At 46.1% G+C, this 27215-nt stretch overlaps 2 protein-coding genes across 2 annotated transcripts in view; one reads left to right on the top strand and one right to left on the bottom strand.

Annotated features, from left to right (window-relative positions):
• Positions 1-965: 965 nt before the first annotated feature.
• On the bottom strand, positions 966-25694 carry TMED5 (transmembrane p24 trafficking protein 5). The gene is made up of 4 exons (XM_083157082.1): positions 25316-25694; positions 6790-6887; positions 6534-6717; positions 966-2326 (listed from the first exon to the last, which is right to left on the bottom strand). The coding sequence occupies exons 1-4, from the start codon at positions 25487-25489 to the stop codon at positions 2108-2110; spliced, it is 675 nt and encodes a 224-aa protein (XP_083013208.1). The 5' UTR covers positions 25490-25694; the 3' UTR covers positions 966-2107.
• CCDC18 (coiled-coil domain containing 18) overlaps positions 25682-27215 on the top strand; it is a 56297-nt gene continuing 54763 nt past the window's right edge. The window contains exon 1 of the mRNA XM_083157081.1: positions 25682-26119. Within this exon, the coding sequence (XP_083013207.1) occupies positions 25925-26119 (195 nt within the window). The 5' untranslated portion in view covers positions 25682-25924. The remainder of the gene's footprint in view (positions 26120-27215) is intronic.

Here is a 27215-nt window from a genome sequence, read left to right as displayed (position 1 = left end):
CCGCATCCTCTCGGGGGCACGGTGGCTCGCTGCGCTCGCCACACTATATAAAATCAACTCCATGCGTAGTTGGATAGTAGGGGTATGAAAAAATGGGGTGCATTTAACATGGGAGCCCAGATAATACATAAGTAATGAAATATCTTATCCTCTATGATCACAGGTGGGACTGGTTGGTTATAAATCAGGCTTTAGTCTGGTGCCTCTGCCTAACTATTTACCACACTTACTCTTCGGTGTTGATGGCCCATTCTACCTGGTCAGTGGGACCTTCTTGGGTAGTGCAGCGTTCTGCTTCTACAGAGCAGCTTTGAACATTGACCACACTAATTAAGAATGATACCATTGCATCTTTAGACACAGACTTTGCGTATACAGGTTTCAGTGCAGCTCTGCTGCACCCTTTCCCATTAGGATAGCTCTTGGAAGTCTTAGAGCACCATCAAATAATTTTTTTCCCTGTTTGCAGCGTAAGCCAGGACATGCTCAGCGCTGCGATGGCCGAGGGGAGAAAGGAGGCCGCAGCTGAGGTCAGCGGTCCCGCCCCCCAATGGGCGGGGGAATGGCTGCATTTTCTAGGGCACTCCCAGAAAACGCTGGGTGACCACCCCCAAACAGTCATAGGGTGTCAATCACCCTGCAAACAGCCAGCGATGGCAACCCATCTTCGCACAGATGGTTATAAGCAGGGCTGCAAATTTGTAGCCCTGCATTCAGATCTGAATCCGGCCCTTAGCACAAATCTCAATGTGTGTATGGGGCTTTAGACCTTACAGGAACTCTGCCTCATTAGAAGTGGCACATTAAATTCCAAAGGAAAACAAAGGGGAATAGTGAATGAAGAGAAGGTGACTTTGGTAAGGAGTTGGCTGCTTATACGTTCCAAATCCGTATTGCAGACAAGCCATAAGAACTTAGTAGGAATTGTATTTGTTCTGCTCATAGAGCAATGATCACAAAATAGGTTAAGAACAACTTATGTTTTATTGGAAAACAACCAATAAAATACAAAAAGCATCAGATCAGCATTTTACATTTATCTATTTCAAAGCAGAAAAAAAACAACAGTCAAGTCAGTGATGCTGCTTATTGCTCTGATTATTAAATGACCTAATGCAGACATGTCCAAACTATGGCCCTCCAGCTGTTCTGAAACTACAAGTCCAATCATGCCTTGCCACAGTTTTGCTTTTGGGGAATGCTAAAACTATGGCAATGCATGCTGGGATGTGTAGTTTCACAACAGCTGGAGGGCTAAAGCTTGGACATGTATGGTCTAATGTCTAAATATCTTGGGGAATAAAGTGTACTGTCATGGGGTAACATACATTCATGTTGGTTTTCAAACATCTGACCCATCATCATAATGAACAGAATGCACTGTAATATCAAACTCCCTTGAAGGCAATTACAATGTTAATAATCTAATGTACACTGTATATGTTGACCTTAAAAATCACCTTATTTCTTTACTAAAGTCACAGTATGTCAGGTTTCTATGAAAGTGTCTCAATTCTGAATGGACTGACAGCAGCAATGTATCTCTGCTAAGACTTCACACCGTCATTATTGGCTTATGTCCCATTATTAATAATTTTTTTTTTTTTTTTTTATATAATCTGTTCACTCATCACATATACAACATTATACTTCTTAGCAAAATCTCATCATGGAAGTTCTTCATCCACAGGGCTGCCTTCTGCAAATTAGACACAAGTATTCAATCTCACTCATTTCTATGGGAGTATTCAATTGAGTTCAACTGTGGGATGAATTGGTTTATTAATAAAAAGGCTGACAGTCTATTAATCATTTGGTTGTATGACAAGTTTCTCCTCCCATACAAAGTATCCAAATGTCAAATTTTCTCAAATGAAGTGAGCCAACCACGCACATTCTCTCCCATACGCATTGGTGTAGTAATGGCCACAGTAGTTACATATATTTTGTTCACATTGCTGAAAGGTGATCATCATGCAGTTATTTGTCCCAGAGAAAAACAGGATGATCACAGCAGCAAGAAGAAGTCACAAATGTTATTTAGATGGATAAAAAAAAAAAAAGCCTTCAATTGAATCAAGGATTTGGATCACATCTTCTCCAATGTTCAAGGTCTACTCTTCCTCTTATCCTCAAAAAGACTCTTCAGCATAAACACTTGCATAACAGACACCACAACCATCACTGCAAGGTTAACTATGGACCAGAAGGTCACCCTCTCGTAATTGCTTTCTTGAATTTTACGATCTCTTGCCTCAAAGGCCCTCAGAAGTGTCTGGATCTGCAGGCTTTTGCCTAGTCTTCCTTTTACGCTGTTGATTGTTTCCTAGAAAGAAGGAAAAACATGCAGATGTCAGACGAGAAGCAGTGCTCCACCATGGGCTAACCAGAAAACAAGTGCTGAATGGTGTGATGTGAGCCTCCTGGCTCCCCAATAATGCTTGTTCCTGCCTATTTCATGAAAACACAGGGATGATCTGTGGCTAAAATGGACTTTTGTTTTAGGGATATTTCAAGATTATTATTGTTTTAAGCCATGTATTTGGAAGTGTTCAATAAGGATAATCATCCATGTTTCAGTCAACGGCATATGCATGGGAGCAGTGTGTGTTGCATTTTTAAAGTCTGTATGAAATTGAATCTTATTCTTATATTTTAAACCACTCAAGTGGACTCCCAGTGAACCCCAATTTCTGGAAATTTTGTCCTGGTCGTCCCTAATGTTAAAGCCACGCGATTGCTTTGTGACAATTGTACACAAATGGGAAGAGGTCACTAAGATTTTTCTAAATGTAGCCAGTTTTTCTTTCTACTATTTTTATCACCAACCTACCATTAGAATTATTTTTTTTTAACAAAATGTAATTAAAAGCTGGTGCATCTTCACCTATATATATCTCTTCTACCCTTACCTTTACACTGGCAATGGGACAAATAGACCCGTAAATATACTCATGAAGATGCAGTATCAAGTGGAAAAAACCCAGATGGTGGGAATTTAACCCCTTCCCGACACATGACGTATATATACGTCATGAGTCGGTTGCGGGGGAATCAAGCCAGCTCACGGAGTGAGCTGGCTTGAAAGAGAGCAGGTAATGGCTGTATATTACGAGTTCGCCGATCGTGGCCGTTTAACCCTTTAAGCACCGCGGGCAAAGCGCCCGCAGTGCTTAAATAGCTGATCGGAGGGGGGACGCCCCCCTCCGGCGCCGATCGGGGCCCCCCGCGGCGAGATCGGAGGGTGCCGATCGGTTGCCATGGCAGCCAGGGGTCTAATGTAGACCCCTGTGCTGGCCATGTCAGCATACCCATTACATCCTGCCTGAGGCAGGATGTAATAGGAAGTGCTGAAAATCACTATGTTCAGCCATAGAGCTCTATGGCTGAACCTAGTACAGGCGATCGCGCCCCCTAGTGGTCAAGTACACTAGGGGGCCTTGTAGTAAAAGTAAAAAAAAAAAAAAAAAAAAAAAAAAATATTAAAAGTTCAAATCACCCCCCTTTCCCCATTTCCCCATTTCACAAATAAAAATAAATAAAAAATAAAAAAATTAAACATATTTGGTATCGCCGCGTTCCTAAAAGTCCGATCTATTAAAATATAACATTAGTTATCCCACACGGTTAAAGGCGTAAACGGAAAAACATTCCCAACGCCAAAACTACGTTTTTTGGTCGCATCGCCTACCCAAAAAAATGTAACTAAAAGAGATCAGAAAGTCGCACATATCCCATAATGGTATTAATTAAAATGTACACTTCAGCCCGCAAAAAATGAGCCCTCACCCAGGTCCGTAGGTGGAAAAATAAAAAAGTTATAAGCCGCAGAACATGGCGACGCGACGCAAATTAGAAAAAACGTAAAATTTTCTATTTTTTTTTTAGTGGTAAAACGTAACGAAAACTATATAAGTTTGGTATAACTGGAATCGTAACGACCCATAGAATAAAGATAACCCATCATTTTAAACTAACTATGAACTCCAAAAAAAACGTAACCAGCGCAAAATTGTGGAATTGCGTTTTTTTTCCTTTTTACCCCACATTGAATTATTTCCTGATTCCCCAGAATATTATACGGTATAGTAAATGGTACCATTAAAAAGTACAACTTGTCCCGCAAAAAAAAAGCCCTCATGTGTCTATATAGCCGGAAAATTAAAAAAAGTTACGCTTATTTGAAAGCGAGGAGGAAAAAAAAAAAAAAATTAACAAAAAACGCCCGGTCGGGAAGGGGTTAAAGGGCCTTGGATATACGGGGCCATATGGTATAGGCATATGAATATCCTTACAAAGAAATAAGGATGAAAAGGGTGCCGGACAGTTTTCCAACAGTCGGAATCCCGGCAGTCATTACCCTGACGTCGGGATCCAGACAGTCAAAACCCCGACACTCGGGGTCCAGACGGCCACCGGCTATTCTCCCTCGTGGGGGTCCACGACCCCCATAGAGGGAGAATAGAATAGGTGGTGAGCACAGCAAGGGGCTTTGTTGTGCTCGCCATGCTGTCTGAGTCCGGCCAGTTGGGATCCCAACGTCGGGTTAATGACTGTCGGGACCATATACCACACCCGATCAAAAAGGATTACCTGAAGGATAAAAAAAGGGGCATACTAGATGGGCCAAATGGTTCTTATCTGCCATCAAATTCTATGTTTCTAGGTAGGGGTGTCCAAGCAGTGCCATTGCCAAAAAGGCAGCACTATTGTTGCTCCACAGTCCCTGCATATCCCTAGCAAACTTATCATAAATGGCAATAGTGCAGCTTTTGTGCTGCTGGAAGCTCACTTTGAACACTCTGGTGTTGTGTTGTCAGGGGTTTTGAACAGGGCACCAGGAAAAAATAAACAAACTTCTGGCACAGTGGAAATAATAAACTAAAATTCTCAGAATGGAAAGTAATGCAGTCATCACTACTTGTTTACAATAAAGAGTGATGACTGCGAACAATTGTAACGATGTGAAAGTCACAATAAAATAGATTTAATAACTTAAGTAATGACTACAGGCTTAAATTAGCTACCCAAACAGAGAAAGCTGTTCTATTCTTACATACATCTAGTTCACGGTTATCCTGCACAATGTCCACCAGGGAAATGCTCAGCTTTTGTACACGTGTCACCTTTATTACTAATGTGTAATTTGTGACAGTGGCACCCATGTTCTGTTTGCTGTATCAGTTTATTTAGACAGGAAATCCCTATGTAACTTGAATTATGTAAATATTATAAAAACCAAAAAGCAAAAAGACTAAATGTTATATTTGGCCTGGCAGTAGAGACACAATACACCATAATTATCAGTAAATATGTACATTGGTTTGTTAACTGGTCATTAAGGATGTGTATTCATGGTTACTGATAATATAACATTGGCCACGCCTCACTCATTCAGTACTAGTGTTCACTCTAGTACCCTTCAAGACCCATGTAGTTTCCTTTCCTGCCTGGGGTGTCGCTCTGTGCACTGGTGCTTATAGCACAGTCTGGTCTCTATTTCAATGCTGAGGTATAGATCAGAGTGTGCTAGAAGTAACAGCAGTGGCCGGAAAGAGGAACTGCATGGTTTTTGAAAAATGCAGGGTACTAGAATGAATACTACTAAACTATAAAGTGTTTCATCTAAACATGCGGATACTGTATTCATATGGGGTTTTGTGACTATGTACAGTATAGCTCACATACTTTATAACACTGTGGCAATATGCCGTTAATGCTTACTTGTGCAACTTGGAAGCCTGACACTTAATGACTGTCAGTTATGGTGTTTTATGTAATGGCAAGTGGAACCCCACAATACATCTGTAAAACCCCTGCACTCAACAGGGCGATCGAGGAATCCCTTCCTGTACTAAGGAAATATTTTATTTTAAAATTGATTTTTTTTTTATTAATGTAATTTAGTGAAATATGCATATATAAAGTGGATTTAGACCTGAACACTATACAGCCACCTGCAGCAGTTGTTGGTCTGTGATTGAACTTTAGTATTAAACTGATACATGAGAGATGCAAGATTTATTGTTTTTAAACAATACAGAAGAGCAGGGCTATTATTCAGCTGTAACTAGCAGGAACTCCGTTTCCAAACCTCTTATTAATTATGACTTCATGGGAACCAGGTTCCTGAACCTGTCCTGGGCCAAAATGTACGTTTCATAAAAAAATGTATTTTATATTTTCATATTCAATAAAGGTTTTTTTATTTTTATTTAAATAGCTCCACCCCCTGTATCCAGAGTTCCTGAACCTATTTTTCCAGAAAAATTGTGCCGCAGAAAAGAAGTCATCCCTCCGTGCCATCAGGGAACCTTATCCTTCATCTAATTATTCTGTGATTTTCCTGCATATCTCCATTACCATCCCAGCTACCCCGGACAGGTACAGTGTTGTCCTTGCTAACAGAAAAACACAGTAGACTGGTTGATGCCAGTCACAAAACTAAAACTGGTACAACCAATACTGTGCTGCTATGTGCTTTCCTATAAACGGACTTGGGAAATCATGACACCAGTACACAACATACTGACCAGTATGTCTTCCAGCTTCATATCTAGCAGATCGGTGCCTATTACGAAATTCTTCCAGTCTTCTTGATCGTTCTCGTCATCGGCGAGGTGATCTAGAATCAGTTCAAAGAAGATCACCTTTTCGGATAGATGGCTGAAGGTGTTGTCAAAGCAGAATTGGTAATCTCCATCAATCGCCTCTATCCTGTGTGAAACGCGTAGGTTTAAATATGATGGAATTCTCATGTCCATAGCAAATATATCATTAAAAACTTACGTGTGAACTCCATCTGACTGTCGCACCTCAGCTAGGACAAGGTCACCATTTGGAGCGATGAGGGAGAAGTCTATATCTAAACCTGCACCATCCAGAACCTAGGAAATAAATGATACATTAAATGCAAGTCTGATGTATCAAGCAGGACATTCCCCCCCGGCTAATCAAAGGCAACAAGACACATTTATGGTGCACGCTACAAAATGCCTTGGCTTTACATTGTTACTTTTAGATGGACAAGACAATGGGCAGTATTCAATGAGAATTTTCTCCGTGCATGGCGAGAGGTTTTTTTCTCTCGCCATGCACTCGCCGTGTTTTTACGGAGATTCTACATGTTTGGAGATTCTCCGTCACGGGTCTTTATACACTATTCAATGTCGCAGGGGCTCGTTGCCCCTCACGGCGAATCTTAACACCCGTCCGCTGCAGGGAGCCGTGGGACGGTGGCAGGCAGGGAGATTGAAGTCTCCCTGCCTGCCCCAGAACGTATGTGGAGGGGAGGAGGGCTCCCCGGGACCCAGGCAGCACAGGGCCCCCCCCCCCCCCCTCCAGAGCCAGCAGGGGACCGGGTATACTCACTGCTCCTGATCGTGCATATGTAATGATCGGGTGCAGTGAATATATGAATATCTAATGAGCGGCTCCGGCCCCCTGCTGGCACATGAATAAAAATAGCATGCCCCTTCACAGAATAAAATTCCTGATTTTTTTACACCAAAAAAAAAAAAAAAAAAAATAATATATTTTAAAAGTTCACATTCCACTTCTCCATGAAAAGATGGAGAATTGCTACATGGAGAGACACGGCGAAAATCACTTCGAAAGATGGCGAAAATATCACATTGAATAGGGTGGTTCACATTTTGAGACCAAAATTCTCCGTCCAATGCGAAAAAAGCACAAATTCTCCATAAAGCACGGAGAATTTTTCGCATTGAATACTGCCCAATGTGTATCAGGGTCCGTGTTGACTCTTCACTGTTGCTCGGGGGAAACAAACATCACAAGAATCACAGTTTGCAAAAAGATAATTATATCTTAGTTCTTCCCAATTCAATTACTATTTCTACAAAAAAAAAAAAACACTGCACTGGTTCACCCAATCTATGGTTTTAATTATTCATGATGAAAGGAAACATTCATGTAGCCTCTGCACCACTGCTAGGGAGGCAAATTCTGGGCTATTTTTTCAATCTCGGGATTAAGAAAAATGCTCAATCCCAGGATTGGAGTATGGATCGATGTTAGGAAAACAGACAGTAACTACCACACTCCCTACATCCCTTCTATTAGGTGGGCAGTCACAGAGACCCAGACAGTTATGTATATAATACACACACATATTCTGCAGCGCTTTATAGAGAATATTTGAACAATCACATCAGTACCTGCCCCAGTAGAGGTTACAGTCTATATTCCCTACCACATGTACACGCATGCTCATTCATTGTTAGGAGCCAATTAACCTACCAGTGTATTTTTGGAGTGTGGGAGGTAACTGAAGCACCCGGAGGAAACCCACACAAGCACAGGGAGAATATTAAACTCTGTACAGTTAGGGCCATGGTGGGAATTGAACCCATGACCTCAGTGCTGTGAGGCAGTAATGCTAACCATTACACCAGCCTGCTGCCTAGGAATGTTTCAGTAACCAAAGAGGTGGTGCTATGCAAGATACATAGATCAGGAGGGAAAAGGAAATTGGGTACAGCTGTGCAGGCACACCACTATTTGAGCATGCCCAGTGGCAGCAGTCAGTGCCTTCTTGAAGGTCAGGCTGGCAGGCGGAGAGATTTTCCTCATTCACAATGATGGGTCGGCTTGAAGTACCATTTTGCCACAGTATTGAAAAAAATGCATGGCAGCCAGCAGTTGGGAGACTAAGAAGTTTAGCACCCATTCATTCAGAATTGGGGGAAGCAACATCAGCAGCTAGCGAGGGCCATGCAGGCAAGGCGATCAGACCACTACAAAGATATGCAGGGCTCATATGAATTTTCAGTCAAGCCTAAACTCCAATAACAGGAACGACCTCCCTAACCACTACCAAATTTTAGGAATTCCTAATCTTCAAACCATGGTACCCCTTGTGTCTGCTTCAAGCTCACTCCATAAAACTCCTCATATCTTAGGCTCTGCAAACTCCTGCCCTTTCAAGATTACTTATTCTCCTCCCAATCTTTTATCTTGTCTATTTCTTTACTTTTCTACTCTCCCTTTCCTTTTTCTTCTCCTTTTCTCTAATTCACCTTTTTTATTAACAATTGATTAGACCTAGATTCATTTTTCCAGGAGATAGGCGCTATGCAGGATACTGGTGGACGGCGGCACTCACAAATAATGACACAGAAGCAGCTGGATAAGTGTCCAACGTTTCGAGACCTGGTGGTCCCTTTGTCAAGGTGCAGAGAATAAATAATATATATAACAATAATATATATATATATATCCTACGACGCTCCTTCTCTCCTCACATCAGCTGTTTGGTCCGTGGATACCCCCTGCATGCCAGCATAGCGGTGTTTACGGTGGATCCTGGTCCTGCGCAGACGTGTGAGCAGCTTAGCTATTACAACATTTTTCATCAGGGTCACCCTGATAAAAAAAAAGTTAAAAAGTTGTAATAACATTTGAAACGTTGGATCACCTGACCGTTTGACTATTGTCATTTTTTCTGGAGTGCCTCCCGTCTGTGTGTTGTTATATATTGGAGTGGGTCTCATCCCCCTCTCCTGGGAGGGCGCCCGACCCGTTTGTTTGCTGCTGCATGGAGTGCCGGCCACCCTCTGGATCTGGAGATATATATATATATATATATATATATATATATATATATATATATATATATATATATATATATATATATATATATATATATATATATATATATATATATATATATATTTTTTTTTTTACACAGACCAGCCAGCAGGGGGCCGGAGCCGAGCAGCTCAGATATCCATATATTCACTTCACCCGATCATTACATATGCATGATCGGGTGTAGTGAATATACCCGGTCCCCTGCTGGCACCCCCGGGGGGCAGCCTGTGCTGCCTGGCACCCGGGGAGCCCACCTCCCCCCCACAAACGTTCTGGGGCAGGCAGGGAGACTTCCATCTCCCTGCCTGCCACCGTCCTCAGGCTCCCTGCGGCGTCCGCCGCAGGAGCTCAAATTCGCCGCTCAGGGGCAGCGAGCCCCTGACTCGTTGAATACCGGAGCCGGCGAGGCTCCGGAACGCAGCGAGCAGTGGCGAATATGCAGCGAATCCTAAACAGGATTCGCTGCACGTCGCCGGTATTCACATTGAATACCGCCCTTTGTCTTGTTTATCGACCTGTTTGTGCTGAATAAGGCAACTATTGTTCTGTACATGTTTCCTACTAAATGTACTTTTTCAAACAATACACAAAGTTTTCTTCTGTAACCGCTCTCTTTATTGATGTCAATTTCGAATTGTACATGTTAAAATCAATAAAAAAAGACTGAAAGCTTATGTATTGGTGAACACCCAGTGCCCAGGCTTAGACAGCACACACTATGCCAATTGTTTTCTATATAAAATGACCTTTCTAAAATACACAATCTTTTTTTTACTTATCTAAATTATTATTACACAGAAAGGTTCTGTTATTATACAATGTCCATATTGTATCTACTCCACTTAAACAAAAGTAGGAGACATAGGGGGTTATTCCGGTTGACTCGCTCGGATGCGAATTCGCACCCTTGCGAGTCCACCAGAACCCACCCTGCGAATGAAAGCCATCCGCCCTCCATTCGCACACCGTGCTCGTTTGCAGGACCTGTGAATGGATGTTTTACATAAAGGGGAACTCCCACATCTTTCGAGGGTCGCCGACCATCGAAGGATGTGGTGCATGCACACATATATAAAGCGACTCTGAGGTCACATATATGCATGCGCATTCGGCAGAAACTGGTCGGGCAGTTGACATCCAGTGATGTCAGCTGCCTGCCCGTGGTGCCAACGTTACCCGGCGATTTCCATGGGAACGCCCAGGAAACGCTGGGTGCCCCCTTGGGTGAGTACCCTGGCCTGCCTCCCCCGCCCACAATTTTGGTTGTGTGCACCCGGGTGAACAGTCTGTTCGCTGTGGCCGCACGCACCCGCATTGCAAAAATATCAGACCCATGCGAACGCATACCCACGGCCCAACAGACCTGAATAAGTTTCATAGTTTACAGTGAACAAGTTCGAGCATTAGTCGTGGTAAAGTGCATCTGGTTTAAGTTTCGGGCACAATGCAGTCATGGGGCGATATGTAATAGGGTGCGATTTTTGGACTAGTCCAAAAATCGCACCATATCGCACCTTTCCAAATCGCATTTTTTGCCGCAAATTCGCATATGTAATGAGATGCGAATTCACGGGAAAAAAGTGCGATGTGGTGCGATTTCGGGCGAGTTTTAGTAATGAAAATGTGCGCATTTTCAGTCATGAAAATGTGCGCATTTTCAAATGTGCGATAAAAAAAAAAAAAAAAAAACGGCGTGGGGTCCCCCTTCCGATCATAACCAGCCCCGGGCTCAAAGAGCCGGTGCTGGTTTAATAAAATCAAGGGAACCAACAAGTTGGGGTTCCCCCGATTTTATGAAACCAGCACCAGGCTCAAGGGCCGGTTCTGGTTCCCCAAATACGGGGGACAAAATGACTGGGGTCCCCCGTATTTAAAGAACCAGCACCGGACCCAAACAGCCAGCAGGGTAATGCCACAGCCGGGGGGAGACTTTTTATACAAGTCCCCCCGGCCAAAGCATTCAGCCCTGTGGCTGGTCAGCATGGGCAGGGGTCCTGGGGAAGTGGGGACCCCCCCAAAGAAGGGTTCCCCCCCCCTCCAGAACTTACCTGCCCATGCTGAAGCCCGGGGCTGTCCTCCATACCCCTGGGCTGTGGGCATGGAGCTGATTTTGTGTAAAATCAAGTTAAATCTATTGTTTTTAACAGTGGTACTACAAGTGCCAGCAAGCCTCCCCTGCAAGCTGGGACTTGGAGAACCACAAGTCCCAGCATTCAGGGCATTAAAGGGCCCGCTGTAACTTGTAGTTCTACTGTTAAAAAAATAGTACACAAAACACACACTGACACACATTTTAAATAAAAGTTTAATACACACATCACACACACACTCATACTTACCTATCTTTATCCCGTCGGTAGGTCGCTTGCTCCGGTGTCGGCGGCTCCGTGTCGCTGGCTCCGGTGTCGGCGGCTCCGTGTCGCTGGCTCCGGTGTCGGCGTCCTGTCCGACGATAATCCCCCATGCTGACCAGCCACAGGGCTGAATGCTTTGGCCGGGGGGACTTGTATAAAAAGTCTCCCCCCGGCTGTGGCATTACCCTGCTGGCTGTTTGGGTCCGGTGCTGGTTCTTTAAATACGGGGGACCCCTAGTCATTTTGTCCCCCGTATTTTGGGAACCAGCGCCGGACCTTGAGCCTGGTGCTGGTTTCATTAAATCAAGGGGACCCCTATTTGTTTGTCCCTCTGATTTTATGATACCAGCACCGGCTTTTTGAGCCCGGGGCTGGTAATGCTTAGGAGGGGGACCGCACGCCAGTTTTTTATTTAAATTTCTTTTTTAACTATTTTTTTACAGCAGAAGCATGCACAGATCTCAATGATCTGTGCATGTTTCTGCCTAAATCGCCAGTCAGAAGCTGGTCTATTTTTTTTGCGATTTTTTTTAAGCTCCCATATGCGACTTTAGAACTCGCATCCTATTACATATGCGAGTTCTATAGTTTACTATGGGAAAACATCTGGATGAGATTTTCAGTGTGCCTGAAAATCGCATCTTTAAAATGTGCGATTTCGCTGTAAAAAATGCGATTTTTACCGCGACTCACATCGCATATTACATGTGCAATTTTTTGAAAAAATGCGATTTTGGTCAATTTTGACAAAAAAAAAAAAAAAAAAAAAAAAAAAAATCGCAAAAGTCTAAAAATCGCACCCTATTACATATCGGCCATAGTGTTCATTCTAGCACCCGCTATCTTTGAAAACCCTTGCAGTTCCTCTTCCCTGCCTGGATTGTCGCTGTCTGATGTAGTGCTTCTAGCACAGTGTGGTCTGGATATGAACACTGATATGCAAACCAGACCTGTGCTAGAAACAACACAGCAGACTGGGACACCCCAGGCAGGGAAGAGGAACTGCATGGATTTTCAAAGATAAAGCGGGTGCTAGAATGAAAACTACAGTCAAGGGAAAAACTCCAGGCACTTAACCCGAGAGCTACATCTCACTATGCTTTATCAGCCCCCAAAGATTTATGGCACAGCATAAAATAAATAGCAAACTGATTTTGAGTCCAAAGCTACATGTGCCCCTGGCTACCTGGCTGATCTGGGCTACCTAAAACATTAAGCATGATATGGTTTTGCCATATTTATGTTAATAATACAAATATACTAGTAAAAAAAAAAAAAAGAAAAAAAAAGGGCTTCTCTAAGCACTTCCTAAAGAGGTGTATGGATCATTGGGTCAATCTAATTTAGGTTGACATGCATTGGGTCGACCACAGGTTGACAGGGCTTAGGTCGGCACCTAAATAGGTTGACATGGCTAAGGTCGACAGGGTTGGAAAGTCGAAACCACCATTAGGTCGACAGTCAAAAGATTGACATGAGGCTTTTTTTCTCCCGAATGTCAGTCAACATGGACACGTCTAGGTGTACTGCTACGCTTGCCATACTTTGGGCACGGTGATTCGCTTACATTCAATATCCTGTAGTGGATGGTAGGGCATGAAATCTCACCTGTCAGTACATGACGACTCAAAAAAAATGGCATCTCATGTCGACCTATTGGTTGTGTCAACCATCCAGCACTGTCGACCTATTTCAGCTAGGCAAATAGAGAGAATCTTGCACTCCAAACAAACGGCCATATCCAAGAATAGTCACCAAACTACTAAAAAAGAAGCCCAAATACAATAAACCACTAGGATGAGGCGCTCCCACTTGATAATATTTTCTTCACAGTGTTGATGATCGTATGTTGTAATCATGTGTAAAATACCTCCAAGAAAACAGAAGAAAAACACACTTCTCATTATATATATATATATACACACACACACATACATACACTTTCTATAAATGATGTATACTTTACAAACCAATTGAACATATGTTATTTGTACTCCGTAACAGACGAAGGCCTTAACTTAGGCCACAAGATTTCTCACAGGTTCTCCACAATACATTCCAATCACTTAGGTCTTGTCAAATCTTCATATACCTCGGTTATAGTGAGAAATGCTCCACATAGTGTAACGTAAGCATTAATTCAACTAATTAAAATCACACAAAACTAAAAACAAGATCGCATAGTGCCGTGTCTGGCCTTAAATAAAGGCTGTGTTTTAGATACTTACTGAAAGCAGAAACACGTTGGTGATTGCCAGTGGAGGCTAGAACACTGTGGGACTGGACCTGTAGAGGCTATTGGGAGAGATGTACTAAGCCTTAAAAAGTGATAAAATGGAGAGTGATAAACCACCAACCAATCAGCTCCTACCTGTCATTTTTCAAACCCAGCCTGTGACATGGCAGGTAGGAGCTGATTGGCTGGTGGTTTATCACTCTCCATTTTATCACTTTTCAAGCTTAGAACATCCGGGCCATTGTGAGTTATCCGTGGAGACCCGGGACCTCCTAAGAAAAACTTCATCTATAACACAGCCTTTATTTAAGGCCAGACACGGCACTATGCGATCTTGTTTTTAGTTTTGTGTGATTTTAATTAGTTGAATAAATGCTTACGTTACACTATGTGGAGCATTTCTCACTATAACCGAGGTATATGAAGATTTGACTAGACCTAAGTGATTGGAATGTATTGTGGAGAACCTGTGAGACCTCTTGTGGCCTAAGTTGAGGCCTCTGTCTGGTATGGAGTACAAATAACATATGTTCAATTGGTTTGTAAAGTATACATCATTTATAGAAAGTCCTACACAGTGTTTTTCTTCTGTTTTCTCTGAGGTATTACACATGATTACAACATACGATCATCAACACTGTGAAGAAAATATTATCTCAAGTGGGAGCGCCTCATCCTAGCGGTTTATTGTATTTGGACCTATTTCAGCTGTTAACCCAATGCATGTTAACCTAAATAGGGTGGACCTAGTGACCATATGCCTCCTAAAACTACTTGGCTTGAAATACAATATCCTCCACAAATAGTCTGGCCAGCTCTCTCAGAAGTCATGCAACAATGATGTTGCAGCTTCTTATTGTCTGGACAGAAGGTTATGCTGCTCTTTGCTTTACTTTCTCATCTATTTGCTTGGAGTACAATGTATCCATGTCAAGGAGACCAGGATCAGCTGCAGCCTTGGCTATTCTCCAAAAGCATACCTCCCAACATGACCCATGCCAGGAGGGACACAATGCTCTGCTCCTGGACTTCCTTCTTAATGTATGATTACTTCCATCTGTGTTGAGCAGGTTAATTGATAAGAAAGGTGCTTTAACACAGGTGATGGCAATCATACATTACCAGAGAAGTGCTGAAGCAGAGCATGGTGTCCCTCCTGGAGAGGGTCATGTTGGGAGGTATGCAAAAGGGTTACTGCCTATAATATCCTGTTCTCAAAATTCCAGTCCTATAATAACAAGTCTACTCTAGCTACTACCATCCCAATAATGCCAGGAACACTACAGACACCAGAAGTGTCATTATTATATGACAGGTATACGCTAGCAGCGGCATTATTATAGGACAGGTATACTACAGCTCAGGGGTAGCCAACTCCAGTCCTCGACAGCTACCAACAGTTCATGTTTTCCAGCTCACATCACAGGTGCACTCATTACTGACTGACACATTATAAATAATCCACAGGTGGAGCTAAATTCTTCACTTATGACTCTGTGAGGAGACCTGGAAAAAAGGGATTTTTGTAAGAACTTACCGTTCGAATCCCTTTCTCTGATATGGTCCTGGTGACACAGCTCAACACTGGGATGTAGGAGGGTCCGAAGGAGCCAGGCACCTATCCTAAAGTTTTAGAGGGTAGGCTCCTCCCCTACTGCATCCCTGGACTCTTCAGTTCAATCTTTCAAAGCCACTGGAATACATAACTCAGTACAAACGCCTGCACATATTATATGCACATTTTATAACAGAAAACTGTTAACTTTTAACCATTTTAACATGAACATCATGAAACTTCTGGCATACTTACTGAGCGTAAGGGAGGGATCGCTGTGTCACCAGGACCATATCAGAGAAAGGGATTCGAACGGTAAGTTCTTACAAAAATCCCTTTTTCTCTTTCAATGGTCCTGGTGACACAGCTCAACACTGGGACGTTCCAGAGCCGGTCCTTTGGGAGGGTACGCTCAGGTCTGCAGCTCTCAGCACTGCTCGCCCGAATGATGCGTCCTCCGACGCGAACTCATGGAATCTATAGAATTTGGCAAATGTGTGAACAGATGACCAAGTGGCAGCTCTGCAAACCTGCTCAGCTGTGGCCCCATGTCGAACCGCCCAAGAGGTGGCAACTGACCTGGTGGTATGCGCATTTATTTTGGCCGGTACTGGTCTACCCACTTTGGTGTATGCAAAGGCTATCACAGACCGCAACCACCTAGCAATAGTCTGCTTAGATGCAGGCCAACCAATTTTGTGTACGTCATACAATACCAACAATGTGTCAGTCTTCCTGACACTCTTCACTCTGTCCACATATATGCGTAAGGCACGCACAACATCCAAAGTTCTCAACTTGTCCCTTTTCTTAGAACCCTCTGGGGGTTGAAACACAGGTAGAACTATCTCCTGATTTAAATGGAAGGTAGATACCACCTTCGGTAAAAACTGAGGCACTGTTCTTAAAACAGCCCTGTCATCATGAAAAATTAAGAAGGGAGATTTACATGACAAAGCTCCCAATTCTGAAACTCTTTTAGCAGATGCTACTGCTAACAAAAACACTAGCTTCCACGTGAGAAACTTAAAGTCAGCCGACCTTAAAGGTTCAAAAGGTGCCTTTTGAAGGCATTCCAAAACCAGTGATAGATCCCAAGGTGCTACTGGTTGCTTGTATGGAGGTTTCAACCTGGATACTCCTTGTAAAAAGGTTTGAATTTCCGGCAAAATGGCTATCTTTTTCTGGAAATAGATGGACAAGGCCGAAATCTGCACCTTCAGTGACTGAAGGCTTAGGCCCGATGAAAAACCATCTTGTAAGAATTCCATCATTCTTGATAGCTTAAAATGAGATGTATGAGCCTTTCTTCTCTCACACCATCGAATGTAAGTCTTCCAGACTCTATAATAATTTGCCGAAGATACAGCTTTTCTGGCTTTTATCATCGTCTGTACTACTGCCTCAGAAAACCCTTTTCTTTTCAAAATGGTGGTTTCAATAGCCAGGCCGTCAAAATCAATCGATCTGAATCCAGGTGATTGAATGGGCCTTGTCTTAGAAGGTCTGGTCTCAGAGGTAGACGCCATGAGTCCACAGACAACCTCTGAAGCCTCGAGTACCAGGATCTCCTTGGCCAATCTGGGGCCACTAAGATCACTGGAACCTTCTGCCCCTGTATTTTCTTCAGAAGTCTCGGTAACATTGGTACTGGTGGGAATGCATAAAGGAGATCTCCCTGCCAGTGAATAGTCATGGCATCCACTGCCTCCGCTAGTGGATCCCTTGTTCTGGCATAGAACCTGGGCACTTGACGGTTGATCCTGGATGCCATCAGGTCCACATCCGGAGTTCCCCACATCGAAGTGATTTGTTGAAACACCTGAGGGTGTAAGCTCCATTCCCCTTCCTTGAGCTCCTCCCTGCTCAGGAAGTCGGCTTCTATATTCTCTATTCCTGGGATGAATATAGCCGATACAGCTGGAACATTCTGTTCCGCCCATAGGAAGATTCTGGATACCTCCCACATGGCCAATCTGCTGCGTGTACCTCCCTGGTGATTCAGATACGCCACAGCTGTGGCATTGTCGGTCTGAATCCTCAAAGGGAGGTTCTGTAACCTGTCTCCCGCCAAGGAAATCACTTTCCAGACAGCTCTCAGCTCCAAGATGTTGATTGGTAACGCTGATTCCTCTGCCGTCCACAGGCCCTGAAGCCTGAGATCCAGGACTATTGCCCCCCAGCCCCTGAGACTGGCGTCGGTAGTTACTATCAACCAGTCCCAGGTCTGTAATGACCGACCCCACTGAAGGGAATCTACTTCTGTCCACCATTTCAAGGATTCTCGGGTGTCCGAAGACAGCACTATCATCTCGGATTTCATGGTCAAAGTGTTTCCTGACCAGGCTGACAAAATGTTCCATTGGAACCTCCGAGAGTGGAACCTGGCAAATTGAAGCGTCTCGAATGACGCCACCATCTTCCCCAGGAGCTTGAGGCACCTCCATACTGAAATGCTCTGAGCCCTGAGAATCTCCTGGACTAGGGTGACCAGATCCCTGGCCTTTACCTCCGGGAGGAATACCCGATGAAGATGGGTGTCCAGTATGACTCCCAAGAATTGGAGCCTTTGTGACGGTACCAACTGAGATTTTTGCAAATTTAAAATCCAGCCGTGAGCCTGCAAAAAACTGATGGCCTCTGCCAAGTGACTCTGCAGCATGGCTGCTGACTCTGCTTTGAACAGAAGATCGTCCAAATAGGGTATTACTGTGATTCCCCTGAGCCTCAGCACCGCCGCCATTACTGACATTATCTTTGTGAATACCCTTGGCGCGGTTGCTAGCCCAAAGGGTAACGCCCGGAATTGTAAATGCAGGTCTCCTATGGCAAACCTCAACAAGGTCTGATGCTCCGGGTGTATAGGAACGTGCAAATATGCGTCCTGGACATCCATGGACGCCAAAAATTCTCCCTGGTCCAGACTCAGGAGTACTGACCGTAGGGACTCCATTTTGAAATGGTCTACCCATAAATGAACATTTAGGGATTTCAAATTTAGTATTGGTCTGAAAGACCCGTCTGGTTTGGGCACCAGGAACAGCGTGGAGTAAAAGCCTTTCTTCCACTCTGCCCTGGGGACTGGTGTAACCACCCCTTTTCCCAAAAGGGAGTGAGCTGCTCTCACAAGAGCTGTACGCAGCCGTGCCTCCTTTGGTAAGGATGTGGGGATGAACCTCTTCGGAGGCGGCCCTCTGCAAGGGATTTTGTAACCCTGTGTTATAATATCTAACACCCAGGCATCCTGGCCTAGAGAAGCCCAAGCGTCCCTGAAGAGTGTGAGACGCCCCCCCACTTTTGTCACTGTCGGGCGAAGCCCCTGACAGTCATGCCGAGGGTTTATCCTCTCCTTTTGTAGCAGGCTTCTTGTGAAAAGAGCCAAATTTTGACTTTTGTGTCTTGCCTCTAGAGGACTGAAACCTTCCCCTGAAAGACTGTCCTCGAAAGGACGCACCACCTCTAGGGGAGGGCCGAAAGGACGGCTTAAAAGCAGAAAATCTGGACGTCTGCTTTGCTGAGGAGGCCGGCAGAAATGTACTTTTGCCGCCCGTGGCCTGTTTTATAATCTCCTCTAATTCGGTACCAAAGAGTACCTTTCCTTTGAAGGCTAATGTTTCCAGAGCCTTCTTGGACTCATTGTCTGCTTCCCAGGCTTTAAGCCAAAGCACTCTCCTGGCATTAATGGAGACTGTGGACACTCTGGTTGCCATTTTAATAGCTTCCTCCTCTGCTTCCACTGCATATTCTGCCGCTGCCTTAATCTTTTCTGCAAGCAGTAATGCTCCAGGGTCAGCCTGCAGCATGGTGCATAATTCACCAGCCCACTCTATCATGGCCTTAGAGACCCAGGCTGAAGCAATAAGGGGCCGTAAGGTAAACCCCACCCCTTCAAAGATAGCTTTGAGGTTTCCCTCCAGCTTTTTATCCACAGAATCTTTAAAAGCTGCACCGCCCTGTACTGGCAATACAGTAGCCTTGGACAAACGTGCCACTGAAGCGTCCACAACTGGGACCTTTTCCCAGAGCTCCGCATGAGACTCTGGCATGGGGTACAGACTAAGGAATCGCTTAGGCATCTGAAGCCTCTTATCAGGAGTTTTCCAAGCCCCTTCTAACAATTCCTGTAACCCCTCATCTGAAGGAAAAGTAACAGCCTCCTTCCGCTGTCGCTTAAAAACACCTTTAACAGGAGTCTTATCCTCCACAGACAGCTTTAAAGCCTGCTTCACAGCTACAATGAGATCCTCTATACCAGCAGCAGAGTTCTCTTCCAAATCATCACCCTGATCCCAGGGGATGTCAGTATACTCTCCTTCCTCTTCATCTACCACAGTAGTTAAAGCATAAGACCTTCTAGGGGTCCCTGCCACATCATCCATTTTGTCCAGCATTTCACTGAACCTGTTGATCCCTTTAGCAGTATCCTGCATCACCTGAATCAGTGCAGGATCTGCCTGGGTAAGAGGCAAGGAGCCGGACGACTGCTGAGATGATGGCATAGGTCTCTGTGATTCTACCAGCCCATCACTCTGCCTGTCCAAAAGCTGCACCAAAGCGTTTACTGACCTGCCTAGGGCCCTGGCCCACGCAGGTTCCATCTGCTCTGCCCTATGGGGTTCACTGCCCATGGGTCTCACATCAGCGCAAGTAATACATAAGCCCCCCTTGGCCATCTGCTCAGGGACAAACTTTTGTGTGCAAACATTGCACGCGCTCAGTGCACTGAGGGCTCCCTCCCCCAAAACCACAGCCTGATGCTCAGACATGATGCAAGTGATAAATGTATATCTATCAGTATACACAGTGCAAACAATGTACAAGCGTTTATACAGAGGCAATGCACCCAGTCACTTATCTGTCTGTTGGTTTCAACTGCGGGGAAGCGATGCCCAGGAAATCCAAGTCACTCTGCCAGGATCAGTAAGCCAGCTCAGCTCCGCTGCAAGCGTTCTGAAAGGCGCCAAAGTCAGAGTGAAGGAAGAGACCACAGGTCCCTGCTGCTGCGGGGTCCGTGACCTTTTGGCGCCAACCACCCCCAGCCAGCCGCTCCTTAGGTAGGATTTCCTAGTTCCAGTGTCTCCCCCTCAACTGGGGATCACTTGGAACATGCCTGTCACAACGCTGCTGTCCTCTCATCTAGGAGCTCAGCGTGTAAGCTCCGCATAAAATGGCCGCCGCCATCACGGAGCGCCTGTCCCCCATGATCCCCACCTAAATGTGGAGCCGGTTTCAGGGTACTCCGGAGCCCAGGCAGCCTTTTAGAAAAGGCTATAAGCGCTGCACAGGGAGACCAGACAGTGTCTCCCCTGTGCACAGTGAGCTGACAGGACGCGCTTCTGTCAGCTCCTGCTGCGCTAGCAGTGTGAGGATTCACTATGAGAATCCTCACACTGTGCCTACCTAGCTAGGGTGAAAGTTAATAAAACAATAAAAATCCCCTAACTACTCTAATTCTTCGGCTGCTCCTGCAGCCCTTTAGAATAGCACCCACTCCAGTGGGCACCTAACACGAACTGAAGAGTCCAGGGATGCAGTAGGGGAGGAGCCTACCCTCTAAAACTTTAGGATAGGTGCCTGGCTCCTTCGGACCCTCCTACATCCCAGTGTTGAGCTGTGTCACCAGGACCATTGAAAGAGAAACATGCACTGTTGGTAGCTCTCGAGGACTGGAGTTGGCTATACCTGCTAGCAGCAGCATTATTATAGGACAGGTATACTCTAGCTCAGGCATTCCCAACCACGGTCCTCAAGGCACACCAACAGTGCAGGTTTTAGTGATATCCAGGCTTCAGCACAGATGGTTTAATCAGAATCCCTCAGGTACTAATTAAGTCTCCTGTGCTGAAGCCTGGATATCTACAAAACCTGCACTGTTGGTGTGCCTTGAGGACCGTGGTTGGGAATGCCTGCTCTAGCTGCTTGGACAGGTGGGATACGGTCACTAGGTCTACAAGCATTAGGTCGACACCACTGAAGGTCGACAAGGGGAAAGTTATCGGTCAAAAGGTGGACCTGAGTTTTTCACTTATTTTTGAGCCATGTGCCAACAGGTGGTATTTCATGCCCTACCATCCACTAGGGTGTGGTGCAGGGGTGGCCAACCGGTCAGAGGTAAAGAGCCGAAAAATATCAGTCGTCAAGCCAAAGAGCCAACATCATGCGCGCGCCGAAGGCATGCGCGCCAAAAAGGGGCGTGATCGGGGGAGTGGTCAGGGGCGTGGTCATATGACACAAGGAGAGTGGCCACATGACAAAACTTTATGCCTCCAGTGCCAAACATCATATGCCCCCCACAGTGCCAAACATATGCCCCCCACAGTGCCAAACATCATATGCCCCCCACAGTGCCAAACATCACATGCCCCCCACAGTGCCAAACATCACATGCCCACCACAGTGCCAAACATCACATGCCCCCCACAGTGCCAAACATCACATGCCCCCCACAGTGCCAAACATCACATGCCCCCCACAGTGCCAAACATCACATGCCCCCCACAGTGCCAAACATCACATGCCCCCCACAGTGCCAAACATCACATGCCCCCCACAGTGCCAAACATCACATGCCCCCCACAGTGCCAAACATCACATGCCCCCCACAGTGCCAAACATCACATGCCCCTCAAAGTGCCAAACATCACATGCCCCCACAGTTAGGAAGCTGGGCCCTCCAGCACAGGTGTTGCCCACAGTGCAACACCTATGCTGGAGGGCCCAGCTTCCTAACTAAAGGGCCCACCTAGAGGGCCAGGAGGGCCCAACAAACAAATGAGCCACGGGCCAAGAGGGCCCGACTAATGCACACACAGGCCAGAAGGGCCTGAATTTGCCCACGGGCCTAGTGCCCGACACCCGGTGGTCTAGGGTGGATGGAGGGTAGGAGGCCAAAGGCCCCTACCTGGTGTTGGGAGAGGCCGCTGGGGGGAGCTTCGTCAGCTCTTTTGCTTCCCACCCCCGCTGGCCTCTCCGGGAGCCATCTTCTTTTTTCTTGCAGAAGGCGCCGGAGATCTTCTGTCTTGATCCCGGCGTCTTCTGGCCTCTTCAGCGGCGCCGGAACTCTTCTCCCCGCCGCCGTCTTCTGCGCCATCCTCCGGCGGCTTCTCGCGTCTTCAGGAGCGCTCCTGCGCTCCGCCGGCGTGGAGAAGACTTTTCGCCCTCCCGCTGGCGTCTGATGTCAGACGCCGGGGGCAGGGCGGAAACGGCGCGGCGAGCGCTGATTGGCTCGCCGCGGCCGTTTCCTATTGGCCGCCGATGCGGCGTTTTGAATTTGGCAGCCGAATTGGCGCCAAATTCAAAACCCCGCTTTGCAGACGGGATGGGAGGCTGGAGCCGCAATTTACAGCGCGGCGAGCCGCATGCGGCTCGCGAGCCGCGGGTTGGCCACCGCTGGTGTGGTGGGAGAATAAAATAGTGTGCCCAGTGTAGAGAAGCACCATGCTCGAAGCATGGCGAGCGCAGTGCTTTGTTTCAGTGTCCATGCCGACTGTGTCGACATACTGGACAAAAAAAAGAAAAACGTTAAAAACCCCATATCGACCTTTTGACTGTCAACCTAATGACCATGTTGACCTAATGCTTTGCGACCTAGTTGCTGTCTATCCAATGATCCATACCTGGACAGGTTAACTCTAGCTCAGTGATGGCTAACCTTGACACTCCAGCTGTTGTTGAACTACACATCCCAGCATGCCATGCATCAGTTTTAGCATGGCCAAATAGTAAAACTGTAGCAGGGCACACTGGGATGTGTAGTTCAACAACAGCTGGCGTGTCAAGGCTAGCCATCACTGCTCTAGCTGCATCAATATCATAGGACAGGTATACACTAGCGCTGCTAGCCGCATGATTATCATAGAACAGGTATACTCTAGCTGATATCAGTGTAATTATTATAGAACAGGTATACTCTAGCTACTCCCATCCCATAATGACAAGAATACTATAGATACTGGCAGCATTATTATTATATGGCAGGCATAATCTAGCTCAGTGGTTCCCAAACTTTTTTGAATCATGGCACCCTAGAGCATCAAAAAAAAAAAATTCAAGGCACCCCTAGGCCGAATGTTTCTTATTGAGAAATTTAGAAAAAAAAAAATTAAATTAGGTACATTGTGTGTATATGTCACAGTTATGTGGTGAGGGACAGGATTTGCTCCTGTTTGTAACATATATTATGATTGGCAGCCGCCAGCACTAGTTTTGCCTATTACATTGACCATTAATAATATGAATTGATCCTGGTCCACCAACCAAGGCACCCCTGCAAGTGTCCTGAGGTACCCCAGGGAGCCTAGGCACACAGTTTGGGAACCACTGGCTGCTAGCAGTGTCATCATATGACTGACAGGTATACTCTAGCTCAGGGATGGGGAACCTTTGGCCCGCCAGCTGTTGTTACACTACATATCCCAGCATGCCCTGCTACAGTTTTGCTATTTGGCCATAACAAAACTGTTGCAGGGCATGCTGGAATGTGTAGTTTAACAACCGCTGGAGGGCCAAAGGTTCCCCATCCCTGCTCTAGCTGCTAGCAGTGTCATTATTATATGACTGACAGGTATACTCTAGCTGCTAGCAGCATCATTATTATAGGACAGGTATGAGTTTGAAAAAACTCAGGAGCCCGAGGTGTGCTCCCTACCACCAGTGCTGTGCCTAAACACGTGCAAAGGGGGCCGTGCGATCAAATTGGGCCATCTCCCGAAGGAGAAAGGCCCCGTTTTTCTCAACCATAAGGCCAAAGAGGGGAAAATAGGGAACAGTGGGTCCTCTTCACCGAAGCTTAGAGAGACCCTCATTCCTCAACCCCCGGAAGGGTTAGGACGGTGGGTCCTCCGCACCCGAAGGTTTGGAGCGACCCTCAGTAGACTTCCCTCCGCCTTGCGGCTCGGGATCGTCCTCGGGGGACCGAAGCTCTCCCCAAAAGGGGAGAGCTTCAGCACATTGGGGAAATGGAAGGCCCGAAAGGGTCGACCACACTACCCAAAAAAACGTGACAAAACTACAAAAAACAAGGAACGTGAAAAGTGACAAATGTGAGAGGGGAAGAGAAATAAATAATAAAGATACCTCAGCCAGTATACTCTAGCTGCTAGCAGCGCTATTATTATAGGACAGGTATACTCTAGCTGCTAGCAGCGTCATTATTATAGGACAGGTATACTCTAGCTGCTAGCAGCGTCATTATTATAGGACAGGTATACTCTAGCTGCTACTATCCCATAAAGACAGGAATACACTATAGATACAACTTACAAGCAGCGTTGTTATATGACAGGTATACTCTAGCTACTACTATCCCATAATGACAGGAATACACTATAGATACTAGCAGCATTATTATATGATAGGTATACGAGTCAAGCAGCGCTACTACCATCCCATAATGACATATTATAGATACTAGCAGCATTGTTATATGACAGGTGTTCTGTAGCTAGTAGCAGTAACATTACAGGCTAATGCACTGTGCCCTGTGGTGTGGGGCAGCACTCTCAGGCCTGTATCCGGCACGTACCCCACCTATTGCATGGCAGGGGTAACACATACCTGGTACTCTATCTCCAGGGTGGCCCCCTGCCGCATGGGCTGGAAGAAGCACTCCCGCCGCCCGGCCGGGATGGTGAAGGTGAAGTCATTGTCCACAGACTGCGAGAAGGCGGCAACACAATGTCGGGCGGTGTGCCACGCCAGCAGGAGAGTGATCAGTGCCGCCTGCCCCATGCCAGCCCGCCGCGCTGCCCTGCTGCTGGTACACAACTACACACAGGGAGCATGTGCTGCTGCTGCGCCTCTCCCAGGGCGGGGCGTGTCCGGAAGAGGCGCTTCCGCCAATCACAGCCTCACCCTGCGGCCACATCCCGGCGAGACCCAGGCCGCGCTGATGGTCTGCTCCCTGTCCCTGCTGCTTGTCACTGGCTGCCATAGACCGGCCCCCCCACTCTCATTGCCCTCGGACACAGCTACTGAACTACAGCCCCCAGAGTGCACCGCGCGCAGCCCTGCACTATATGACTGTATGTACAGAGTGCTACTGGCTGGCTGCCTGCAGATACTTCCCTTGTTTGCTAGCGCCGAATGACCGCTAGTGTCAGTCACGTGATGGGAAGCTGTCTATGCTAATAAAGTTGCCGCTGTCAGTCGGCATGGAGACGGTGTATGGCGTCGCCCCGCCTTCTCCGTAACGGATACCTGTTCAACTGGGAGTGTGATGGGAAGCCGGATGGTGACGTCACGTGTCAGCCTCCAATCACAGGCTGTGAGGCAGCTTGGGGCGGGGCCTGGTTGTGTTTTGGTGGGGTGATAGAGTTGTGGAGCGGGTGTGGGCATGGCGGGCGCTCTGTGATTGCTGTGGTGAGTGCCGACTCCATACATTTCACTTTATATTTTTTTATAAACTCTGCTGCATCGCGCTACACAGCCTGTGCCGTGGAGGTGGCTCTGTGCTTAGTGGCATACACGCTGCAGACACAAACACACATAGCACTGGGTTGCCTACCTGACCCTCTCCTTCAGGGAGAAAATGCTCTGTTCCTGAACTTCCCTGGTAATGTATGATTGCCATCACCTGTGGTGAAACACCTTTCTTATGAATTACCTAGCTCCCCACAGGTGTTGGCAATTATACATTACTAGGGAAGTTCAGGAACGAACAGAGCATTTTCTCCCTCCCAATAAAGAGCATTTTTGGGGGGGGGGGGGGCTTTTTTCTTGATGTGTCATTAATCTAAACCGTTGACACGTGACACCTGACCAATTTCTTTGTAATATGTCTTACCCGGCTTAAATCTTTTATTAATTAACTGTAAGGTGCTGCTTCAGAAGAGAGGCCATATAATGTCAGTATCTTACATTGCCATAGCGATGTGTGTAGGGCTTCCTAGCTATGCTAGGTCAGGCACTGCTGTGGCGCTGACCGTCCACACACAGAGCGAGCTGACAGCACCAGTGTTCTTCAGTGGAGAACACTGATGACCATCGAGATTGATGGACACTGCCATCAATCTCGGACAGCGACCTTCATTGCTGTCGCTATAGCCCCCCCACACACACCGTTGTAGGGGCATTTTCTAAGCGACTTTGCCGAACTAAGCAAAGTTGATTAGAAAATGCCTTACTATCCGCATGTGTGTAGGCCCCATTACAATTGGGTTTGCTACATTAATTTGAAACAGTGTTTATGAGGGGCTATAGCCTGTGTTTTACCCCTTTCACATCGCACTTAATTACCAGGTTCATGATGATTTTTTGCTGGTTTGACCCGGAATTGGTGTGATGTGAAAGGAGTTACTGGTTACAGCAAACCAGTAGCAACATGGCAATACGAACCGGTTAAAAAGAAGTCTTCTTACTGCTTCATTGACGTGTTTCTTTGCTGTGTAAACGGGTTAATCAGGTCAAGTGACCCGTTTCTTGTTCGTACTATGGAGGAGGCAGTTCTTGGAGCAGC

The sequence above is a fragment of the Crinia signifera genome, chromosome 8, assembly GCF_055691185.1.
Source record: "Crinia signifera chromosome 8, ASM5569118v1, whole genome shotgun sequence".
In the NCBI taxonomy this organism is placed as follows: Eukaryota; Metazoa; Chordata; class Amphibia; order Anura; family Myobatrachidae; genus Crinia; species Crinia signifera.
This window is presented reverse-complemented; position numbering and strand designations above follow the sequence as displayed.